This window comes from Paralichthys olivaceus, chromosome 3 (genome assembly GCF_024713975.1).
Source record: "Paralichthys olivaceus isolate ysfri-2021 chromosome 3, ASM2471397v2, whole genome shotgun sequence".
In the NCBI taxonomy this organism is placed as follows: Eukaryota; Metazoa; Chordata; class Actinopteri; order Pleuronectiformes; family Paralichthyidae; genus Paralichthys; species Paralichthys olivaceus.
Window position 1 is genome coordinate 21,629,465 of NC_091095.1, and position 21,492 is coordinate 21,650,956.

Consider the following 21,492-nt stretch of genomic DNA (forward strand, 5'->3'; position numbering starts at 1 on the left):
CTAAAAAGGAATCAATAATATCGAGACAAACGGTTTGAATGAGGCAAATCACCCAGAGGAACAGATGGATCTTGTCAATCTAAATGCCAGTATTGTTCTGTGGAATATGTAAAGTACTGGACTAGATAAAGGAGCTGCTGATCACCTACTCTGATACAGGGCGGAGAACTCTGTTGCATGACAGTCGCTGTGGCAAACAAAATATATTCCTTATATTCCTAGCAATGGGATTAATAGATTTTTGTTTGACATTGTACATATTCAACAAACAGTAAGTTTCCTCAGGCAGCTGTTAGACCTGTAAGAATTTCTACATCAAAATGTAATACATGCCAGAGGCTGTTACAAACACGTACTTCACACTTTAGAGTACATTACATAAAGGACTGAAATATAAAATGTGTTTCCACTAAGTTAATACTTAAGTCTTAAAACTAAAGTGCATCTATTGTTTGGTCTTAAAAAAAGTAGTTTTAACTGACTCTTTATCATCAAATACATGTAAGTACAAACACACATACTGTATGTAGACTTGGGACTTCATATATTTAACATGGGGAGTCTATAAAAACACGATTAAATTCCTTAATGGAAAATGGCAAAAACTTCACTACAAAAGACAAGATATCTCAGGATCTGCTGCTTTGATTTTTTACAATTGTAATTTTTTTCTGTGACCTTTGGACAGAGCCACACTTGCTATTTCTAACCAGCTGCAGCCTCTAGATTAATATTTAGCATGCAGACATGAAAGTAGTATCAATGCTCTCATCTTACTTTGAAATAGAGTGAACAAGTGTTTTTTTCTGGAAGCTGGTGAAAGGAGAACTCAGGCAGCAGCTGATGTCTAATGCGGAAGAGTTTTATGTAGACTTGATGCATCAAGGAGACCAGAAGGTGCAACAATATACAAACACTAACAGAGTAACATGAGCAACTGTCACCCCCAAGTCTGAAGATGTCTCACACAGCATCCCCATATATCTTCCTCTACTTACGTCACCCATTGCAACAGCACATCCATTAATGGCTAGAATTGCTCTATTTTCTACATTCTCTATGTTACATGTAGGTGTTTGCATCATAGATGGATAGTGAAGCCTAAAGCATGCATTCCTAAATCTCGTGTCTTTACGTCTTGCCACTGGTGAAATATGCAAAAGAGTTGTTGTTGTCTGGGGCATCTGAGTTAGATAGGAAAGTCCATGAGTATAGACATTACAATGTACTGCTAGTTGGCCCTTTATCTATTACCTGACCTTGGGTACTGCTTGGAGAGAGAAGGGAGCTCCAAGACTGGCCTGGCTCACGCCCAATAGACCGCGTCATGGTTCAGGGCCCCGCAGGTGACATAGGTTGGGAAGTTCAGCTGAAAAGTGTGAATAATCCACAGCCACCCCAGTTAGATAGTCTGATTGCACATGGGTAAGTGAGATAAGTAATTCAAATAAGCTTGATAGCCAGCCAGTTCACTCTGTCGCCTAACGGCATATCTTTGGACGTACGGTGGGAGGAAGTCAGAGCACCCGGACACAACCCACTCGGACACGGGAAAACATGCAAACTCTAAACAGAAAAACACGCCCGAACCGGGATTCAAACTGCCAAGGTGCATTAAAGCTGTTCTGGTGGCACATGGTATATTAAGACACTAAATATTGATTTTTATTTTAATTTGTCACCTGGCTGTATCTCTTATAGGTCGCCCAATCTTATGGAAGTGCAACAGTAAATCACTCCAGTGCTTTTACAAGATAAAAAACAGAGGGTAAAAATAGGTTTATATGCTACAGATATAAAACAGCAGGTTGGAAAGTGAGAATAGTTGCAGAATGTACAGATAAAAACACATTTCACAATACATCATTAATGTTCGTTTTCCTCTTAGAGATTCCTAGACTGACTGACTTGGAGGCTATAACGTGAAGTTTTCCTCTTCCTCCCTGGGATATGACATTTCTCTTTAGAGACTCAACACTCACGTTCATTTTCTAATCGTACAGAGGCGTATGACCCTGAGGATGGGAATAAAAGAAGGAGAAATTACTTTCATTAAGAAATTCAGATTTCCCCCATCCTTTTGATCTTGTGCCAGAAGAACATTTATGCTGATGAAATGCATAAATAAAGTTCTTAAATTATCCCATTCCTCTTTAGCGCATGTATCAGAGTTGGAGAACTTCCAGACAAGACAACCACAATCACAGTGAGTGCCTCTGAGAGGAGGTGATTTAGGAGATGGCCTGTCGCTGCTTTAAACATCATGTACAGTAGCTCAGCTCTGAAAATTTACTGGTAAGGTGCACGTCAACTCATATCCTGCAAGTGATGTAAATGAATTGTATGTGTGTGTAAATATGTGCTGTTCCAGAAGAATCTAGCACTTCAGTGTTGAAATTAATTTCTAACTAATTAATTTCTAGAGGACAACTCGTTATTTTGTAAATACTCTGGTCATAGCAATGCTTTATCTCTCATCTACCGAAGCTTTAACCTCCTCGTTAACTAGCACATTGTTAAGTACACTGAAACTTGTACAATTCTAATTATTTCTCCTTAAAGCTTTTTCTACACTCCACAACACAAATAACTTTGTGTGGCTCCCGTCTGTCTCAGGAGGCTGATAGGAATAAACCCACAGACTGTGTATAAATGGACTATATGACAGCTCCCCTGAAGTGACGCCAAAGCGTCTTAATCTGGCTGCACTATAGGTCATAAATCTTTTCTTCTCCGTGTTAGCAAATGGGATATGGACCAAACTAAGAAAAAAATATTTAAGAAAAAATGTCTCAATCATGGTTTCTGTTATTTAGAGTAATTATCTTCACACTGGTGTTAGTCCTGGTTCAAGTTTTGATGCTATAAAAATGTGCTGAGAGTGACTCGAACACGTGTATCAATGGACCTCACTACTGTGCCTCCATCCCATGATTGCTACTGTGCACACTCTGACTCCAAATCTGCAAGTTGGCAGCATTTGGGAAATTTCCATTGTAATGACCCATTCCACAGTTCCTTCTTGTTTCAGCTTCCAGAAATGACCCACAGACTTACCCATGAAACTGCTGACAATACAAAACTTGCTTTATTATTTTCTAATGAAACTCAAAATGAGGGAAATACTTCTGTAAAATTATTTCTCTGTTGTCTCGTCAGATCTTTACTGATAATATTGTGCAAGGAAAAACATTTCCGGTCACTAAATGTCTTCTACTTCTTCTTCTGTTTAGTCAAATATAGATATAAAATGAAGAGGAAGAAACTTTTCTTCCTTCATTTTCCTGTTAACCACACAGAAATTCATCACCATGTTACATTTAGATAGGATTTTTACACTGATTTAATAAATCAAGTGCATTCAAACCTAATCTGACTGCTCATAAGCTGTGATCCCAGAAAGCAATGCATTCAACTCTGAATGAAGTAAAGGTGCTCTTATAATCATCATCTAATTCACCAAGGAAGTGAAAATCTTCCATTAAAATAAAGCCAATGAATGTTTCTCTGATATCATTACTCAGGGAGATCAAATGACAAATGCCTATCACGTCCTCGGCTAGAAAAAGTTAGAGGTGAGAAGTAAAGAGAGAGAGCTCTGAAGCTGTGCCAGTTCATTTGATCTGCTATTAACATTTGGCTGGTCACTATGAACAGGCAACAATATACTGGACATTTTAAGTGTCTTTAACATTTGTGGACAGCTGTGAATATCACGCTCACACATTATCACCTCATGAAGCAGATATATGTCAGCAAACAGTAGCTTGTTTACACATCCAGCAGACAAAGAGCAACACTGAAATGTATCTGGAGTAGTGTTTCTGTCCAGTATTCACTCCCCCAACTACTGAGAATAGTATCCAACTATGTAACTGCTAAATGCTTCACTATGCTCACTAGCTAATTGTCAACAAAGCAGCCCTTTTTCCCTGGAAACAGCTGCCCACCACTGCTAGGATTGCAGCTGATAGCAGTGAGAACTAAAAGTTTGCTCTGAGAGTGCATATGTCTGCTAATACCCAAACCATTATCTAATATTATTTTCTTTTAATAATGTAGTCTGTGGCAGCTTTTCCTATTACAGTCTCAGAACGAACCAAAAAAAGTTGAAATCACATAATCACATGAGAAATCTGTAACACCATGTGCTGCTTCGTTGCTGCATTTATATGCACAGCACTATCTGCTCGTGTGAGCACTCATATCATCCATAAAGTTTTTACCATCCACACAGTAAGATGGCACGATGGCATCAATACAGTTCTCTCTCTCATGCAAAAACGTATCTTTCACTCTTTCACTCACTGTGTACTTGTCACTAGGAATCTGTTGAGCATGACAGCGATGTTCATGTGGGTGCACGTGCTACTACCATAGTTTGAAAGTGAAACAAATTTTCTGGATTTGCCCATTTACTCGTATCCGCACCAACATTTAAGGCGTCTACTTCTGAACCATATTGCATCATTCCACCGAGTTTTGTGGTAATTTGTTCAGTAGTTTTTGTGTAAACCTGCTGACTAACAAACAAACAAAAAGAAAACATAACTTCCTTGGCAGAGGTAATAAATTAAAAGCTGCAGGCCGAAAACCAAAACAATGAGCTGAAAGCTATGAGAAGATGAGAGAAACTGCAAAGTAGAATTAATCATTCTCAGTGGGTTCACCACATCTTCATGTGAATGTGAAAATTCGCTGGGTATCAAACATAAGTTAGACCGAACATATAACAAGACCAACTAAAGTCAATCAAAAGTCAGTTAACTGAGGGATCAAAACCAAAACAAAGACAGAAGAGGAAATGACGATGTGTGGTGAGCCGAGCAGAACAGAACAATCCTGGCACAGAGCTGCCAATGTGCCCACCGCACAGACTCATCAATTACCAGGGTGAGCTTAAACATGGTGCTGAGGCAGGTGGTTTTGAAAAGCACTGAAGTTACTTACAATATAGCAAGGCTCGCAGTACGCCTTCTTCTCCACAGCATAGAAGGGCTTGCCACGCAGCTTGGTGCTGCAGGTCATGCAGACGAAGCAGTCGACATGGAAGACCTGGTCCATGGCAGTGCAACCGGTGCCTTCACCCACCACGTTCTCTCCACAGCTGGCACAGCGCCCTGGGGAGAGGAGAAGGAGGAGGAGGAGGAGGAGGAGGAGGAGGAGGAGGAGGAGGAGGAGGAGAAGTTGAGCCCAGATTCACTATACATCCACAGATACTAAAGGTCAGGTAGCATTTATCAGGAAACCAACAGTCCCACTCCACTCTCTGAAAACAATTTAAAGGTCCCTACAAATGATCCAATCATGAAGACTAAAGTGAGGAAGAGCTTTTAAGTATGACTGTATTTCCATGCACTGGCAGAGGATCTAATAATAGCAAACAGCAAGATGTGAGGAGAAGAATCTTATAGAGCTGCAAACACAACACTTCTAATCCAACCAGGTCAAAGGAAATGGGCTTTGCTAATTTTTTCAAGACATCTCTAAGAAGGAGTTGAAAATAATCCTTATTAGGGTAGAGATGTCATACATGTTATCCTGGAACATTTTTTTTTACTTGAATGATACAAAAAGATGCAAAGACATATGACACCAGAGGTTTGCAAGTAGGGCTTATTCAGATTTTGAGTTTATGGTGCCTGTGGTTCTAAACTACCATTCATTCTCTCAATAGAAAATGTTAGACTGTGTATAAAAAACATGCAAGGTTAGTGGAAAAAGAAACTCCCAAGGTGCATTTTGGTAGGAATCATCCACTCACAGAGCTTAAAATTCTGTGTGGGTTGAAGCGAAAGATCACGGCTGTCGAGAAAACAGATTTTACAATTTACAGCCTCAGTGAATTCACAGTCAAAGTCTGGGTCAATTCAGGGTGAATTTGGAAACAACAGTGGTGTGTTTTGTTCACAACTGCAGCAACTAAATGTTGTAAAGTGCCAAAGCTCCGATTCATGCCTCTGGGAGGCTTCTTCTTATTGGAGCCAACCGCCACGCCAAAATAATGGGAAATCACTTTTTTGTTGGAATAATTAAAACTGGTGGCCATGACATAAACCTGTAGGCTTGTTTAATTATCCAGGAGACTCACATGCTTCTTTATTAAGGAAAATTGTGGATATCATTCAAAGCAAAATTTGGAAAAGAGAATTCAGAGTGTGAAAACATACACCAGAGTCTGGTTCAACTTTGCAACTCGTTTTCTTACTTATTATTATTTTAAAAATTGGAAATGCAGATCACTAGTTCTTCTGAGGTGACACATTTAAATCAACTTGTTTTGTTAAACAGACGGAGCAGAAACCAAAGTGTCTTCCATTCACAATTAAATACAGAAAAGAAAAAAAAGCAGAAAATCATCATATATGAGAGGCTGAAAATGGATTGCCTTGAGATCTCTAATTGATTATCAACTTCATGCTGATTGATTTATTAATTAGGAAAGAAACATTAGAATATATGTGTATGGTGAACATTTTTTTTAAATGTATTTATTTATTTATCATTCACACATGAGTGTACCTTTGACACATGAACATTGCAGTGGGAGATTCACTGCCCTGCTCACAAATCACATAAATCACAGACATAATTGTCTTTTTCATTCTGACATACTTGTATTTTTATATTATTTTTTTCTCTCAGTTTTGCGTCTGTACCATGTTAGAAACATCGTCAACACACCCACTCCCTCGCAGTGACTCCTGTGGAGGATCAACTGCTATGATCTCACATGAGCTCATTTGGTTATTCTCTTTCTCTTTACTCGGGGGCTGGCCAGAGAATGTCCAGAAAGAGTCCGCACTCCGGAGCCTCTCGTTTGTTGAGTTCTCACATACAGCGCCGGACATTAACCAGAGTTCAGATCATGTCAGAAAGCATCTTAAGATATCACCTGTTTCCAGTCATTTCTGTTTATTTCTGACAGGCTGCTGTCTCGCTGGCACTGCTTGACCCAATGATCCACAGACAGAACTGCAGCCCGTGCTCCAACTTATCACACCTTGTCTCCCCCCAAAAAAATTATATACTTCCCCTTTAAAAGCCTCCTTTCAATGATGTCAGAAGCGTCTAATCTTCACTTCTATTTCAAACACTGGATAAGGATGGATTAAATACTATAATTATGCCACATTTAAAGAGCTATAGACATCACCAAAGTGTGACATCTATTTGAAAAAGTCAAGCTTTAAACGATAAAAAAGAAAACTTTAGAAGTACAACTAAGTCTTTGTAAAAGGGGCACAAGTGAACTGATACTATTGCGCCAGAAAGAGGCTGATTGCATATTGCGGGACATGGCATTTGAATATCTTTAATTGAGTTAGAGATATCTTTAATTGAGTTTAAGATGTCCTCGACTCAATACAAGTTATCTTCAACCCAATTAATGACACTGTCAATTTAATTACTGGTATCTTACAATAATAGGGTTTAAGAAGATATCTGAGAATGTTTTATTTTTTACACATCTGAGGACAGATGCAATCTCTCTGAGGAAGTACGATACAGTATATTTAATTAATTCAAGTTCAGTTCTATGGATCGTTTTTGTTCCTTTTTCATTTTTTGCCTCATCTAAAGGCTGATTCGGGCGATGATTGACACCCTGTATGTTCTGAACAGAGCAGTTCAAGCGTGTTACAGACAGAGGCGAGACACTAACCGGGGGAGATAGAGTATCTGATGCTTGCATTTTCACAGTTCCACTTGCTGTTTTCATATCAAAAAATTCAAACGGAGTGTAAAGCGAAATCTGTCTCAGGTATCAGCACAACTTTGGAAGTCATATGTTTTTGAGATCAAATTTCTGCTTGACTGCGAGGCCCGCTAATGGTATTCTAATCTCAGATAACTCATTATCTTATCAGAAGATTCACTGGAAACTGAGAAAAGTTGCTTAAAGAGCGACTGGAGACAGAACTTTCCCAGCAACATTTCCAAATCCTTACCACAACAGTGATATTTGTGACTTTTTGTCAGTACAGGATTCTTCGTTTATCGCCTGGGGAAACATTAAGAAACAAAGGACTGACAGATTGCAGCAGAAGACTGTTTCCTTTAAAAATTCTTATCACAGCAGCATTTTGTACATTAATTTAGCGACTGCTGTCATCCACGGCGACTTATAGCACAGACAAGTTTTCATTAAACCTGCTATCGTTTTCATCTGCTCCCACAGCTCTTTCCACACCTCAATTATGGCTGTGTTACCTACTGTACAGGGAGGCAGATTAAACAAACTAGTGAAGGCACGTCTCCAGGGGACATGTGGGTGTCAGTGGAATCACAAGCAGGGTAATCACTTCAGAGAGCCAGAGGGAAAGAGAAAGGGAGAGAGTGAGCGAGAGACAGAGACGGAGAATGCCGAGCCTGTTAGTGGCTTCAGATCACAGGCCATCTTCAGTGAGTGGATGAGAATGCCAAACATGTCCCACAGGGCTCCCACTTTAAATAGCGAGAAGGAAACCTCTCGGAAATCCTTTTCCTTTTGGCAGTCTGTGATCGTAAGGGCCCTCAGGAGCTATTTGTGCGCGACTCTGCTTACAGTGTACACAGTTTTACCCCAACACACACACAGGCGCATATACAGTGAAAAAAAGAATCTCTTTGAGCCAGACATGCCACACATGTAGACCGATAAATACAAACACAGACACATGTATCATGTACTGTATATACAAACCCACAGACATGTCATGCCTGGCTGCACATACAAATCACCAGCCCACACATGATCCTGTAACAAAGAGCAGCAGATCTGAGGCTGCTCACAGTTGGCTCGAAAACTTGTGTGTGTATTTTATTTCTAAATATTCCCCCCATATGTTTTTGGACAATTTAATAATAGGATTAAGAGTTTGTAAGCACATTGTTGATCATAAAGTGTCTGTCGTATGATGGCAGACATGACACTGTGATCTCTGTTGTTTGAAAGGAAATAAAAGCCTTTGTTTAGACAGTTCTCACACTATTCTCTCCCATTATGTCGAGCTGTTTTTCTACTGCATTCTGTATATAGTACAATTGACTATTTATTAATATAATGGGTTAATGGTCTGTTTTAGTATGTTTCAGGATCCATGATAGACAAAATGTGTGCTTAATAAAGATTAAAGGGTTAAAAATCCTAATTGTCCAGATGCCGAGGTGACATTTTTTTTGCTTTTGAAAACCAAATGTTTACTATGACAGAAGACTGAGACAAAAATCTAAATATCTGCAAATTTCATTATTTCAGTCCCGCTCTCTGCTATTAGCCAGATTATAATAAGCTTTGCTGTGTTCCATGTTCAGTTAGATTTAACACTGAGGTCACAGTTAAAGCTGGTGCTGTCACTGAGGGATTTTTCTTCCCACTTACATTGTTTAGATTTTTAGAAACACCTCTGGGTATTATGTAGTCCAGAACAATACCACCACTAATTGAGACTTCCATGATAACGCATATAATTAAACAGAGAACTTTACAACAGTGTCATGCAGGTATTAAATACATTTAATGATACTGTAAAGGTGGAGTTAATAAACAGGCCATGGAATGTAAAATAATTATAGAACAAAGGATGTAAATTCTGATTTTCATTATAAATTAAACAACCTTTCTTGATAAACAGATTCAATGTTTCAGTCAAATCAGTTTTCTGAGGGCACACTGCCATATTGATTGTTTTGTCAGACAAATGAATAATCTCAACAGGACTGAGGACAAAGAAAATGACCAAACTCTCACATTGGAGAATCAGAGCTGTTTCTTAATTTTTTCACAATAAATGACTATAGCAATTAACTGATCATCAAAATGTTTATGCAATTGTCGATTGAATAATTTAAAATAAGCTCTATTCACTCATTTATTAGTATCTACTTAGACTAATATATCATTATATCAGGTAATTTTCACATTTGAGAGGGTGGTACCAGATACTGTTGTCATATTTGCCTAATGTATTAAACAATGTATAAATTAACAACAATAATAAAAATAAAAAAATCTTTACCACCACACCTGTAGACCTAAATCATGCATTTACTGTAATGTGTTTTCTTGTAGTGCATGAAAATGTGCCAAACTGTGAAGCTTTTCAGTGAATCTGTGGCTGTTTTCCCTCTAACAGTAAGATAATAGAGAGACGTGCAGAGTGTTTTACAAAGCTTAACATCAATAATTTCACACGTCTGCATCAGAAATAAGCATTTTCGATTTTTGCGACACTACATCAATTGACTTCTTGAATAATGCAGGACAGCAATTGAAGCAACATCATATTTACCCCTGTGGAGATGATCCCAAATACTTTCGAACTATTTCAGCTGGGCATAAAGGAATCATGAAAGGCCTCGCCACTCCCAGCGTCCCTTCGCGCACGGAATGAAACCAAAGTCTTAATATCAAAACTTCAAATAGTTCCTGTAGAACCAATGCAATGGTGACGGGGGTGGGAGGGGGAGTTCATTTACACTTTACTCACTTTCTTCCTTTCATTCTTCAACCCTCAGAAGTGTCTCTTCTCTGTTACGTCGAAAGTCAAAAGAAGGACTGTAGAGAAACTCTTTTCTTCTTTTTTTTAAAAGCAGCACATTCCCTGTGAGCTATAGAGGCTTAGAATGGTTAGACAATTTAATTGGATAAAAGGAAAAGATAAAAGAGGCCCTGACTTTGTTCCATAAATAATTGATTTCTAATGTATTTGTAGTGGCAGTGAGACGCTGTTGTTTGGGAATGGGGGATGTTGAGTGGCAGAACGCTTCAGATTTCCCTCCGTCTTTGCCTTCTTTGTTTTTTCACGCCGTGATATTGAAGCGGCATGAAAGGCAGAGAGGGAGCACACTTGCAGCTCAATTTGATCTTACATCGTCAGAAATCAAAGATCGTGCATGTAAAGAAGGATCGCAAGGAACTTTTTTTGTGGGAGACCAAACTTTTCACACTGTGTTACTAAAGAATACAATTCTGCTGGTGCAACCCTTGCAAACCCCAGAGGCAAATCCAGCGACTATAGCTCGTATCCAAAACTAATAAAAGAACCACAAAACACATTTTGGGACTTAAAACTAAAGTTCTGTGCTTGGATTAAAATATCCAATATATATACTATATATATATACATAGTGGTAAAATACACAACACATTCAACCAATGTGTTTCAATATTATCAACCCAATAAGATAAAAGTAAAAGATTCAAGCTTAAGTAATAGAAATGTGGCTAAGACATATTATCTTGCTTTCAGTGGGCACAGATTCTGTATAAGTGTTTCCACCCTCTAATAAAACATTAATTTATTGTGACACTCTTAAAAAGGTGAGCCAAATAAAGGTACAAAGTTGTGATAACTTCTTCACACTTAATTAAAGACATAAACAATAGGTCAGCGAGTGGTTAACGGCAGAAAATAAGTCTGCCGAACACATTAGGCGTGTAACTGCCAGCCACTGAAGTGCCAGGGGCCACCATTTGCTCACTGTTTCATCTCTATCCCCTCGAGGTTAATCTACTCTGTTGCTTCGGATTGCCCCCTGCGCAGCCTGACAATGCTGTGGCCTTCAGTTGCCTTGGGATGACAAGAGAAATAGCTGTCATCGCTGCATTTCAATCTCTGAATGCCTCTTTCCTAACCCCTGCCTTTAATCTCATTCCCAATGTCAGCAAATAGCAATCTGCAGAACTGCTGGGGCGATGGTGGAGGATGGAGGAGAGGCAAGCCTGTGCCACTAAGCATTACAGCCCGGCCTGTCATGGCCTGCGGCAGCGGTGCAAGGGGGTGCTGAGTGTAGGTTACATGTTTTAGAAACAGGTTGGCAGGGGCGACATGGAGGGGTGCCAGTGAGCGAGCGGGGCTGACGAATGGGGTGAAAGAGAGAGAGGGAGAGAAAGAGAGAGAGAGAGAAGAAAGGCAGGGAGCAGGTGAATGTGTGTGTGTGTGTGTGTGTGTGCGTGTGTGTGTGTGTGTGCGTGTGTGTGTGTGTGTGTGTGCGTGTGTGCGCGAGCAAGCAGCAGAGTATATGGACAAGCTGTGGGCTCAAAGATGTCCGTGTGTTTATATGCTGTTTATCAGGGCGCACCCGTGTGCTTGTAAAGTACGTCTGCGTTTGCGTGCATGAGCATGCGGATGCCTACTCATTCCTGAGGTCAAACGCTCACTCTCAAATGAAATCTAGCAACGTGAGTGCCCGGAAGCCTCAGCTGGGCTCGCACGGCAGCTGATCTTGCAAGCCTCAGTGGAGCTGTCTCAACGAGGCAGGATAGCAAGTGCCGAGCCTGCCGGGGGAGGAAGGGGAGGGAGAAGAGGGGGGGGGTGGTGGTGGGGTGGGGGCGGTCGGATGGGGCAGTCACCTCACGTGAACCACTGCCAAAAAAGTGGGCTTGTGACGCCACAAAGACAAGGCCCCCCGTGCTGGCACACGGCATCCGGTGAGAAACTAGAAAGCAGCGTTGCGAGGTCAGTGGCAGCACTGGGACAAAATAATGAGAGGAAACAAGTGGCTTGGAGGATCCATGAACAACACTGAAAACAAACAAAAAAATACTTAAAGCTTTGTAAAACCGACCCCCATGCTAAAAATAGCGCCAAATACGATTAAGTATTGAAAGCATCTTATGACCAGTTACAAGCAAGATGATGACATAGCAGAAAAACTGATCTCATTCATAAAATAACTGAATTACAGTTTTAACATAATTTTCAGGAGAAAAAAATAATCCTGAAAGTCAAATCTACAGCCTCACACTGACATACTGTAGGTTTTCCTTATACAAGGCAGCTACGATGGTTCATCCTTGGCTATTGTGTTGTATAATCTAGTCTTTTGCAGTCGTACATTATAATCCACTGTAGGTGGTATAGTGATGCATGGGCTTTAGATGAGTTGCCATGTCACCAGACTGCCTCATATGATGCCTCCCTGCCCTCGGGTGGTCTCTGACCTCCTTCCAGCAGCATTATGCTCCTCTGTCTCACAGTGACTGCACTAACATACACATACACATGGAGCACAGCACAACAAAGTCATGGCCAACACTCAGTCACTGTGAATGGAGGAAATACTCTGACAGTGAAAGAGGAAATAGGCTCTTCACAGTAAAGGGCCTATTCAAGGAGTTTGTTGTAGGGGGAAATGGGGGCAGGTTGGGTAAAGGATGAATCTACACCAAACTGTTCTATTGCTTTCTTCTAATTGTGTCAAAAACAAGTCCAGGGCTTTGTTGTGATTTAGTACTTACATTTTACCAAATGCTTTGTTTTTATTCAGCTATTTAATTACATGTTAAGGTTAATTTGTGCTGCCTTAATCAACGAAAACAGATCCCTCCATTTCACTGAACACATTTTTCTATGTCTCCTTTACGTTGGCAGGGTTGTAATGCAATACATCCACTGGAGGGCAACACAGAGGCAATCGTTTCTGACACATCTAACATGGCGACAGTGGAGGACGTTGTGGAAGAGGCAAACGAGACAACGTTGTAAATTGAACATCACAACATCACAGACATCTGCCTTTAGTTTCATACAAACTCGCAAAGTGTCTCCTAACAATGTTCCGCTACAGCAGAAACTTCTTCTTTCTGTCCTATGGTTGAACTAATGGTTACAATGCCCCCCGTGGATTTCAATGGTACTGCTCTGACATGCACAAATACGAACAAAATAAGCGCTGCACTGAGTACGGACAGAAGGTTGCATACATGTGTCTTTCTTCTCCTGCTTACTTTTACATTTTACACTTTCCTAAAGTCTAACTTTTGTCAGAGATATGGCAGAAGAGCAGCAGGTGTATATGTTTACATTGCTGTTAATTAAAGAAGTCAGTCATGAAGACATGCATCTGACAAGCAGTGTCAGAGCTGACCTTGTTGGCAAATGCACTGAATTTCCTGTGACGGCTTCACAATAAAAGCTGCCCGGTTTTATGAGCAGAGACAATAGTATATGCAGGATACATAGTGACTGGGATACAGCTTAATGGACGTGAACAGTAAACAGTGTGGCTAGCATTAATAATATTTAACTGGATCACATGCATGGATTGTTTCCTGTTAATGCAGTTTGAATTTAGGGCGAGACTGTCACTGGTCAGGTTTTCATGCACTTATTACCTTCAACAAAAACAAAGTTATGTTGTCTCCTCTGTTTATTGGTTGGTTGTATTGTAGGTTTGTGAGCACAATTACACAAAAACAACAGAACAGATTTCCACAAAACTTGGATGGGACATGTGTCAAGGAAGAACCCATTCAATGGGTGCAGATCTGGATCAGCGAGCACATCCATAAACTTTTTTTAACCTATTTTAACATTGCGAGATTGGGTGAGTTTTTGACTGTGTGCAACTTGGTTCAAGTTGAAGTAAAAATCCAGATCTAGTGAATCCAAATGTGGTTTCTTAAAGGTCCAGTGTGTACGATTTAGGTGAAAGGGATTTTTGGCAGAAATTGAATTTAAAATAATCCTAGTGATGTTTTCACTGGTGTGTTTCATCTAAATTGTATGAACTTTTTTTTTTTTTTTTTTTTTTTACCATAGAACTGACCCTTTATATTAAGAAACTTAAACTTATATTTACATGGGGGGGCCGCAATGATTTTTGCTGTCGTTGAAACTGGACAAACTAAAACCTTATGACAACTGAAGTTCACCACAGGTTCTCTTTCATTTTCAGGAAGGGGAGGGTGCAATGCATTCAGCTGCAACATGAAACTTCACCTCTAGATGTCAATTCTTCACACTGAACCCTTGAAGGGACTAGTTTTTATGTGTATTTTCACTTTTGTTGACAAAAACAAGATGTGAAACAGATCTAGTGAAGGAATCAGGGTGAACATGAAACATGTGACTTAGACGTCCACTGGAACTTCTGCTTCACAGTGAAAGAAAAATAATGCCAAATAAAATCAACAAATCTGTGTGGCAGGATGAGGAGACTGTAACAAAAAGAAATGTCTAATTTCTCATAGCATTCTTTTAATCACTGTTGGTCATCTTGTCACCAAAACAAACAGTGGAAGGAAAAAACTGCTGACTGGCTATGTTCTGGTGCACAATAGAGGATTTTCAACTCTTAACCAATCTTAAACATGTGAGAGATCACGGACCTAATGACTGGTTTAACTGATGATTTGTCCAGATTGTTTGTAAGAAAGGATTTCACATTAGCAATTGCATTACCACCACCTTCTGAAGTGCAGTGTGGAAAACGTCATTATTAACATGACATCAGAGGAAAAACAAACATGGAGAAGGACCGACATTATCAGCTTGCTGCACTTGTCTGTGTTCTGTTTTGCGAAAACAAAACAAATGGAAAACAAATAAAAGTGAAAAAAGGACGAATTCATCGCTGGGAAGGTGAAATTAGCTCATACAATTTGCAGTGCAAGCTAGAAGTGAGTAGGGAATTTGGTTGAAAGTTGTTTTTAGTGGCAGCTATACAACTGCTTAACATCTCAAATGTGTTTGATATTTAGATAGCAGTGGCGTCAATTGTTGGAATGGGCGAAGCGGGTCAGAAATTGGACAGATTATCCTCTAGTGTGCAGCAGCCCTAACTGACTAGCAGTGTGTTTTTGTTGTTTGCCCTGGAAGTTATAGCAGAGAATGGTAAAGTCGTGTAAAGCTGATCTGATGAAATTATTTTATACAAACTAAAACGTACTGATATCTTGAATATAATTGGGGAGTATGAACATTGTTGAAAACATAATATAGTCAACAAAATATAGAACTGAGGACAAATCATTTTTAGACATTTTGAATTGCAACATTGTATGTTTTCTTCCTGAGCAGCATGTTACTTGAAAGTGCTGTAATTTTAGGGGTATTACCATATTTCACCTCAATATTTACTGGTGTTCTTGTTTATTGTTTGTGTACATGCCGAGTGAACGCTAGAAATGAACACGACTTTAAAGGTAAAGCTTCACACTAAATGGAAACAGACGTCTAATTTAGGGGGAGATGGTTGGCTAAAGGCGTTTGGAGACTGTGGAGGTGGAGATTGGTGAGGAAGTGCAGTTGAGTCAAGGGGGGGGCTCATTTTAAAGCAGCAGAAAGGTTTTACTCTGACACACATCCCACTTGTTATGACATGTAGAGGCACATCTAAAAGCAAACTCCTGAGAGGTTGCTGAGGGCGACCTCAGTAATATGCAAATCACTTCCACCAGAGTATCTTAGACAATGCACAAAGCTGTCTAAACTGGAAGCCTATTAATACATTAAGTTATGATACTTGGTTGTGTTTTAAAGAAACAAAGGCAGCTCCACCAGAGTGTACTGTGTGAACCTAAACTTTTTCTGACCCAATTACCTTAGCTGATCTGTTCCGATTCCTCTGGCCTGCACCGTTTCTGGAGTTACACTGCCATTTGTATCTCTTCCAAGATTCCTCATGAACTTTTAATGTGAGGTGTCTCATAAATTATGAGGGCTCCTCCAACTGACATTATGATGAAAAATAGCAAAGCCTTCCTTCTCTTCTCTGGATCTTCTTCTCTCTTATCATAAAACAAAAGCTAGCTAAAACCAGACAGCTGAGAGTCCTGTGTGGAGTACAGTACGCTCATATGACGCTCCCTGCTAATTTCCAATGACTCTCTCTCCACTGTCTGGTAATAACATTACAAAACATTTATGCCACTGCTCAAAGACCTCTCTGTAAAATCACTCGGTATAAATATTGATTGGATATCAATATTTCACATCTTTCTTAATTCTATACAGTGGAAAACTGAAGTCTGGGATCACATGGAGGATTTCTCAACTTGTCATTTTGGTATTAAAGGGGGAATAAAAACAGATTCTCTGCGGCAGAATGAACTACACTGCACAAGTATCATCAACACTAATTGTAAATAATGCAAAGCATCTCATCCTTTCAATTATTCAGCTTTACGTCCTGGTTTTGGTTGACAGAAATGTCGTGATGACAAAATATCGTAAGTTCCTCTGATGCCAAGGCATCTGTACTGCAAGCTGAGTAGCTGTGTCTTATTAGATTTCCACAAACACAGTACACCTACGCACAATCTAAGTGGATTAAATATGACGGATGATGACATTTGGAGAAAAGGCTCTTTCAGATTACTCAAATCTAATCTGGAACTCTAAATCAGGACTAATCAGTGGCTTTTCAAAGAAGCTTCAATCAGAGGGGGAATTTCTGGCTCGCAAACTGGGTTTCTCACAAGAAAAGCCGTTCTTTTCTAATGTATCATTTTCAGGTTTTTTACAGTTTGAGGAGCATTTGTGTGTGACAATGCATGTCCGGCGCAATTGCTTGACTGCTGTTGGTGTAAAATGTCACAATAATGTTATGTATGTAATTTATGAGCCAGAGATGGAGTCTGTTGAAAAGTTTCCTTGTGACATCACAGAGCCAGAGTGTAACATTAATTCAATTCCACTGAAACCCCTCTGGACCTGTGAAAACTCACTATATCTTTTTCAGATTAGAAGCTCATCAAAGACATTAGTGGCACCAATAAAACTTTGCTATAGGAAGACAATGATCCAGTCCAGTCGTGCACTAGAGATCGCAGCCCCACTTTGATTAATCTTGTTAATTACTAGCCTGAGGGTTTCAACAACTGCTGGCCCTCTTTCCCCCTGTACCCCGCCAAAAGAAGAGGCTTGTGCGCCATCAGATTCTTTGTAATTACAAAAGTCTCGTGCTCTGGGACCGATTCTCCCACAGAATTGCATATGCAGTCGGAAAACATGCCAGACTAAAGTCAATTTTAACATTGCTGCGGTGACTATATGTACATTATTCAGCGGGGGAGAAAGGAGGCTCTGTGGGTTTGCAGAACAGCATGTGCCTGCGCTTGAACTCTCTCCTAATGAGTCCCTGCAGTCACCTCAGTTGTGGGTTCCTGCTCTCATCCTCTTACTATCTTGCAGTTAATTCAGCTGTCGCCTAGTTTAACCACAAGATGACCCTCCTCCCTCCTATCCTCTCCAGTAACAGCCAGCCACTGTCAGCCGGCTACGCGCATGCTATCCCTAACTAGTTCTGGCTACCTCAGCTGACATATGACCCATTTCTCAACTCACATGTCCTCGTTTAACCAGCCCTCAGCCAGTCAGCCTCATGGTTAGCAAACAGTGACCATTGCATGCATGGTATAGCTGTAGAGAAGAGTTCATGCCAGGTCTGCATGGCATACACATTCATGCAGAAATTAGGCCAACAAGGCTTTGAGGGCCATTCCTCTGTAAAATGACTACACTTTGCTTAAGCCAGCAGATCCATTTGACCTATGTCTAATGTGAACCAATTAAGGTCTTTACATCAGAGCGCACCAATGTGAGGCCGAATATCCCTTAATGCCGGTTAAATACATGTTCTTGTAGCTATAATACACCTCCACGTTATCATGGTGTGCTGTGTGATTATGTGCTGATATAAAGCCTGCTCCAGAGTCCCATTGAATTTATTGAGAGAGGTATCTAATGGGCATGGGAACTAATTCCAGGGCAAAGGGGATTAAAGGCTAGAGAAGCTAGAGAAGCAGAGGGATGGCACTCGCTGGCAGCAGAGGGTGTAGAAGGCGGAAAAATAGAAATGAAATGTAAATGCAAAGAATCCTTGTATTTTGAATCCTATTTTGCAAAATTGTATAAAAAATTGTATTTTCTTTAATCCTGGCACTAATGTTTTTATTTTTTTCAATAAGAACAAAATTAATATTAAGTGTTTCAGGAAAAAAAACAGTTGAACACAGCTGGACAATCAAAACAGGATATTATCTGCCTAGATTCTTTACTGTTATTATTATTATTACACCCTGAGCAAAAGTTGTGTCTCACACTTTGATCACACTGATACTACTACTGACACTGATTCCCAAAAGGGTCTCAGACTTGAGACAGACTACCTTGAGGACTGCTTCCTAGACTGGTAAACATGCTGTATCTACACAGACAAAATAAATAGATAATGTGCCAAGAATACTAGTTAGGTTTAGTCTGTATCTCACACACCTGCACTGTGCTCAATATTCAGTCTCAATGGTGGAGCTATTATGTAAAAACATTGTTCTTATTACACAAAACTAACTTTGTGGGTCACTGCGTAGTCTAATCTAGGAAAGCTTATGCCAGTTTTAGTCTATTAACCCATTATCCCACATTGTTTTATTTAGCCTTCACCACCAGAAATGAGGCAGGTCCGTTTAATAGTACAACCTACAGTTTATGACAAATTCTTAAGAGTAATTGGGAGGCACAACTTTGATTCTACTTCCATAAAATATCAAAGTGAAAAGCCAGAGAGTGAGCTGCTCCTCATGAGATCACACGACCTCTGCGTAAGATTTCAGAGCTGCTTTTGTAATTTATCAAAAAAGATACGTGTCAGGGTGCAAAGTTTTCCCAGTGTCAGTGCTACATGTGAATGAAACAGTGAGTCATGGACTATTTCAGTGATAGATTGTGAAGTAATTGTTGTTGCAACAATAGCAAACATACAAAAATCAATATATATGTATGATGACTATTTTTAATCCATTTACTAGATTTAAAACAACCAAACAAGTAACTATTAGTGCTGCTTGATTATGGCAAAAATCATAATTTTACCCAATATTGTAACAAATGCTGCATTAAATCCTGCATTTATTGAAAAATAAATAATTTTGTTGCCCATGTTAACAGATTTGAGTGTCTACACTGACTGACGATCATATTTATTTAATTAACTAATAGATGGTGTCTTATCATGAATCTGGATCGTTTTGGTCACTTTACCTTGATGTCCTGCTGTGCACTTCACATTACGTCTTGTGTGTGTGGCAGGTGAACTGAATGCACGCAAGATGTTGGACTTTTTTTCAATGTACGTTCCACTGGAGTGTCCTGGCATTTAGTTGAGTACATAACCCGACTGTTATTCCAGGAAATACAGTCATAATACCTCTGACTCAGGTAGTGTGGCCCGGGCGTCATCAAGCAAGACAAAACAAGAGCTTCATTGCAATACAAAATGTGAGATAATATTTAGTTAACTTGTTTTCATAATCATTTGAAGCCGTAATCATAATTGAAAGTAATTGAGTCGTGCCCGATTACCTTTCCACACAAATCTTACAAAAATTAAAAGATTGAAATAGGATGAGGCACTACAGTTTCAGCATTTGTACTGATCATTAAAACAAAAAAACATTAAGCTGCTCACCCTTTTTCCGAGGCACGTTATTTTTTTATCCTTAGAATTCTATTTGTTAAATCGCGTCACAAGAATTGAGGATGAATCGTACAACAGACACACAGAATTTCTTTTCGAAATTAGTGACAAAAGAAAGACAGAGCAGCAGTGAATCACCATATTGCTGGGTCATCTTTCACCAAGATAAATGGAATCCTACCATTGCTTCACACAATCTCTCTCACTGCGACATATCCAAATTTGTTATACAAGATGATTCTTACCAAAATATTCCTCAGATGGAGGGTTGTCCATGTCAAACAGCATCTTCTTGGTCAGGCGCTCCAGCTCGTCTTCAGGGTGGGCCATAGGAGCACTGCCCTGAGGACCAGAAAAGAAATATAGTTATGATACACAACACTGACCAAGTTAACAAGGACGATTTCAGCACTTTCTTGCATTCATTTCCACCTGACTCATGAGGGTCATTTGTGGTTCATGCAATGTAAATGCTGCCAAAAAATGAAAATAGTGCAATAATGCTTAAAAAGATACATCTAGGCTCACCTAAAATAGCCACAAGAAACATGACTTCAATAAATCAGGATGAGGCCCTGTCTCAAGGTCAAACAAAACACATTGACTGTAATTAACATGCAGTGGATAGTCTTCAGTCTGCCTTTCTCCTCTGAGATATCTGACCCTGGCTCAGGCCCCAGTGGTGTGCAGCCCAGAAGGTTGCGCATATCCTTCTGTGCAATTCAAGCATGTGGACAAAAATGTGACCCTGACTAATCCTCCTGTTTGGAAATATAATGATAAGAGAAAGAAAAGAGGGAAGAAACCGAAAAAGAAAGCTACTTTTTAAACTCCATTTGGGTCATAGGTCAGGAGATAGTTATTTAGACATACTCTGAGCACTAAAGACTTTAGGTGTGAGCCATGTTGAGGCCTAATCTTTAAGAGATTTCAGAAGGATGACATAACTCTCTGAAGATGCCTCTTCCTTGTGAGCCTGCCCTCCTTATCATGCAGTCTCTGGCATCCGCCTGCTGTGTGTCTGCATGGAACTGACGTGGTGTGCCTGACAGTTTCTGCCAATCATTCGCAGAAGCACAGAACACAGCTCCCCTCTCTCCCTCCCTGAGCCCTGGCTCATGGTGCAATCCCGTCACAGGTGTGCGAGTCCTTTGCAAACACCTCAGAGGCCTGAAGTTGACACATTTCGTGCTGCGCAGCCGAGCTTTTTCAGAAATCTGTGACACTTAGATGACCTTCCCTAGATCCGGGGCCGGATCTTAACACTAGTTTTGATTTTCAATATTGTTACGCGAGCCAAGATCT

General features: G+C 39.9%; 1 protein-coding gene across 4 annotated transcripts in view; it reads right to left on the minus strand.

Annotated features, from left to right (window-relative positions):
- The window catches only part of lpp (LIM domain containing preferred translocation partner in lipoma), a 150,487-nt gene that overhangs the window by 20,473 nt on the left and 108,522 nt on the right, over positions 1-21,492 (minus strand). For all 4 annotated transcript variants that reach the window (XM_020080694.2, XM_069522493.1, XM_020080695.2 and 1 more), the window contains 2 exons: positions 20,433-20,529; positions 4,951-5,120 (listed from right to left, as the gene is read on the minus strand). In XM_020080694.2, coding sequence (XP_019936253.1) covers positions 4,951-5,120; positions 20,433-20,529 — 267 coding nt within the window. The remainder of the gene's footprint in view (positions 1-4,950; positions 5,121-20,432; positions 20,530-21,492) is intronic.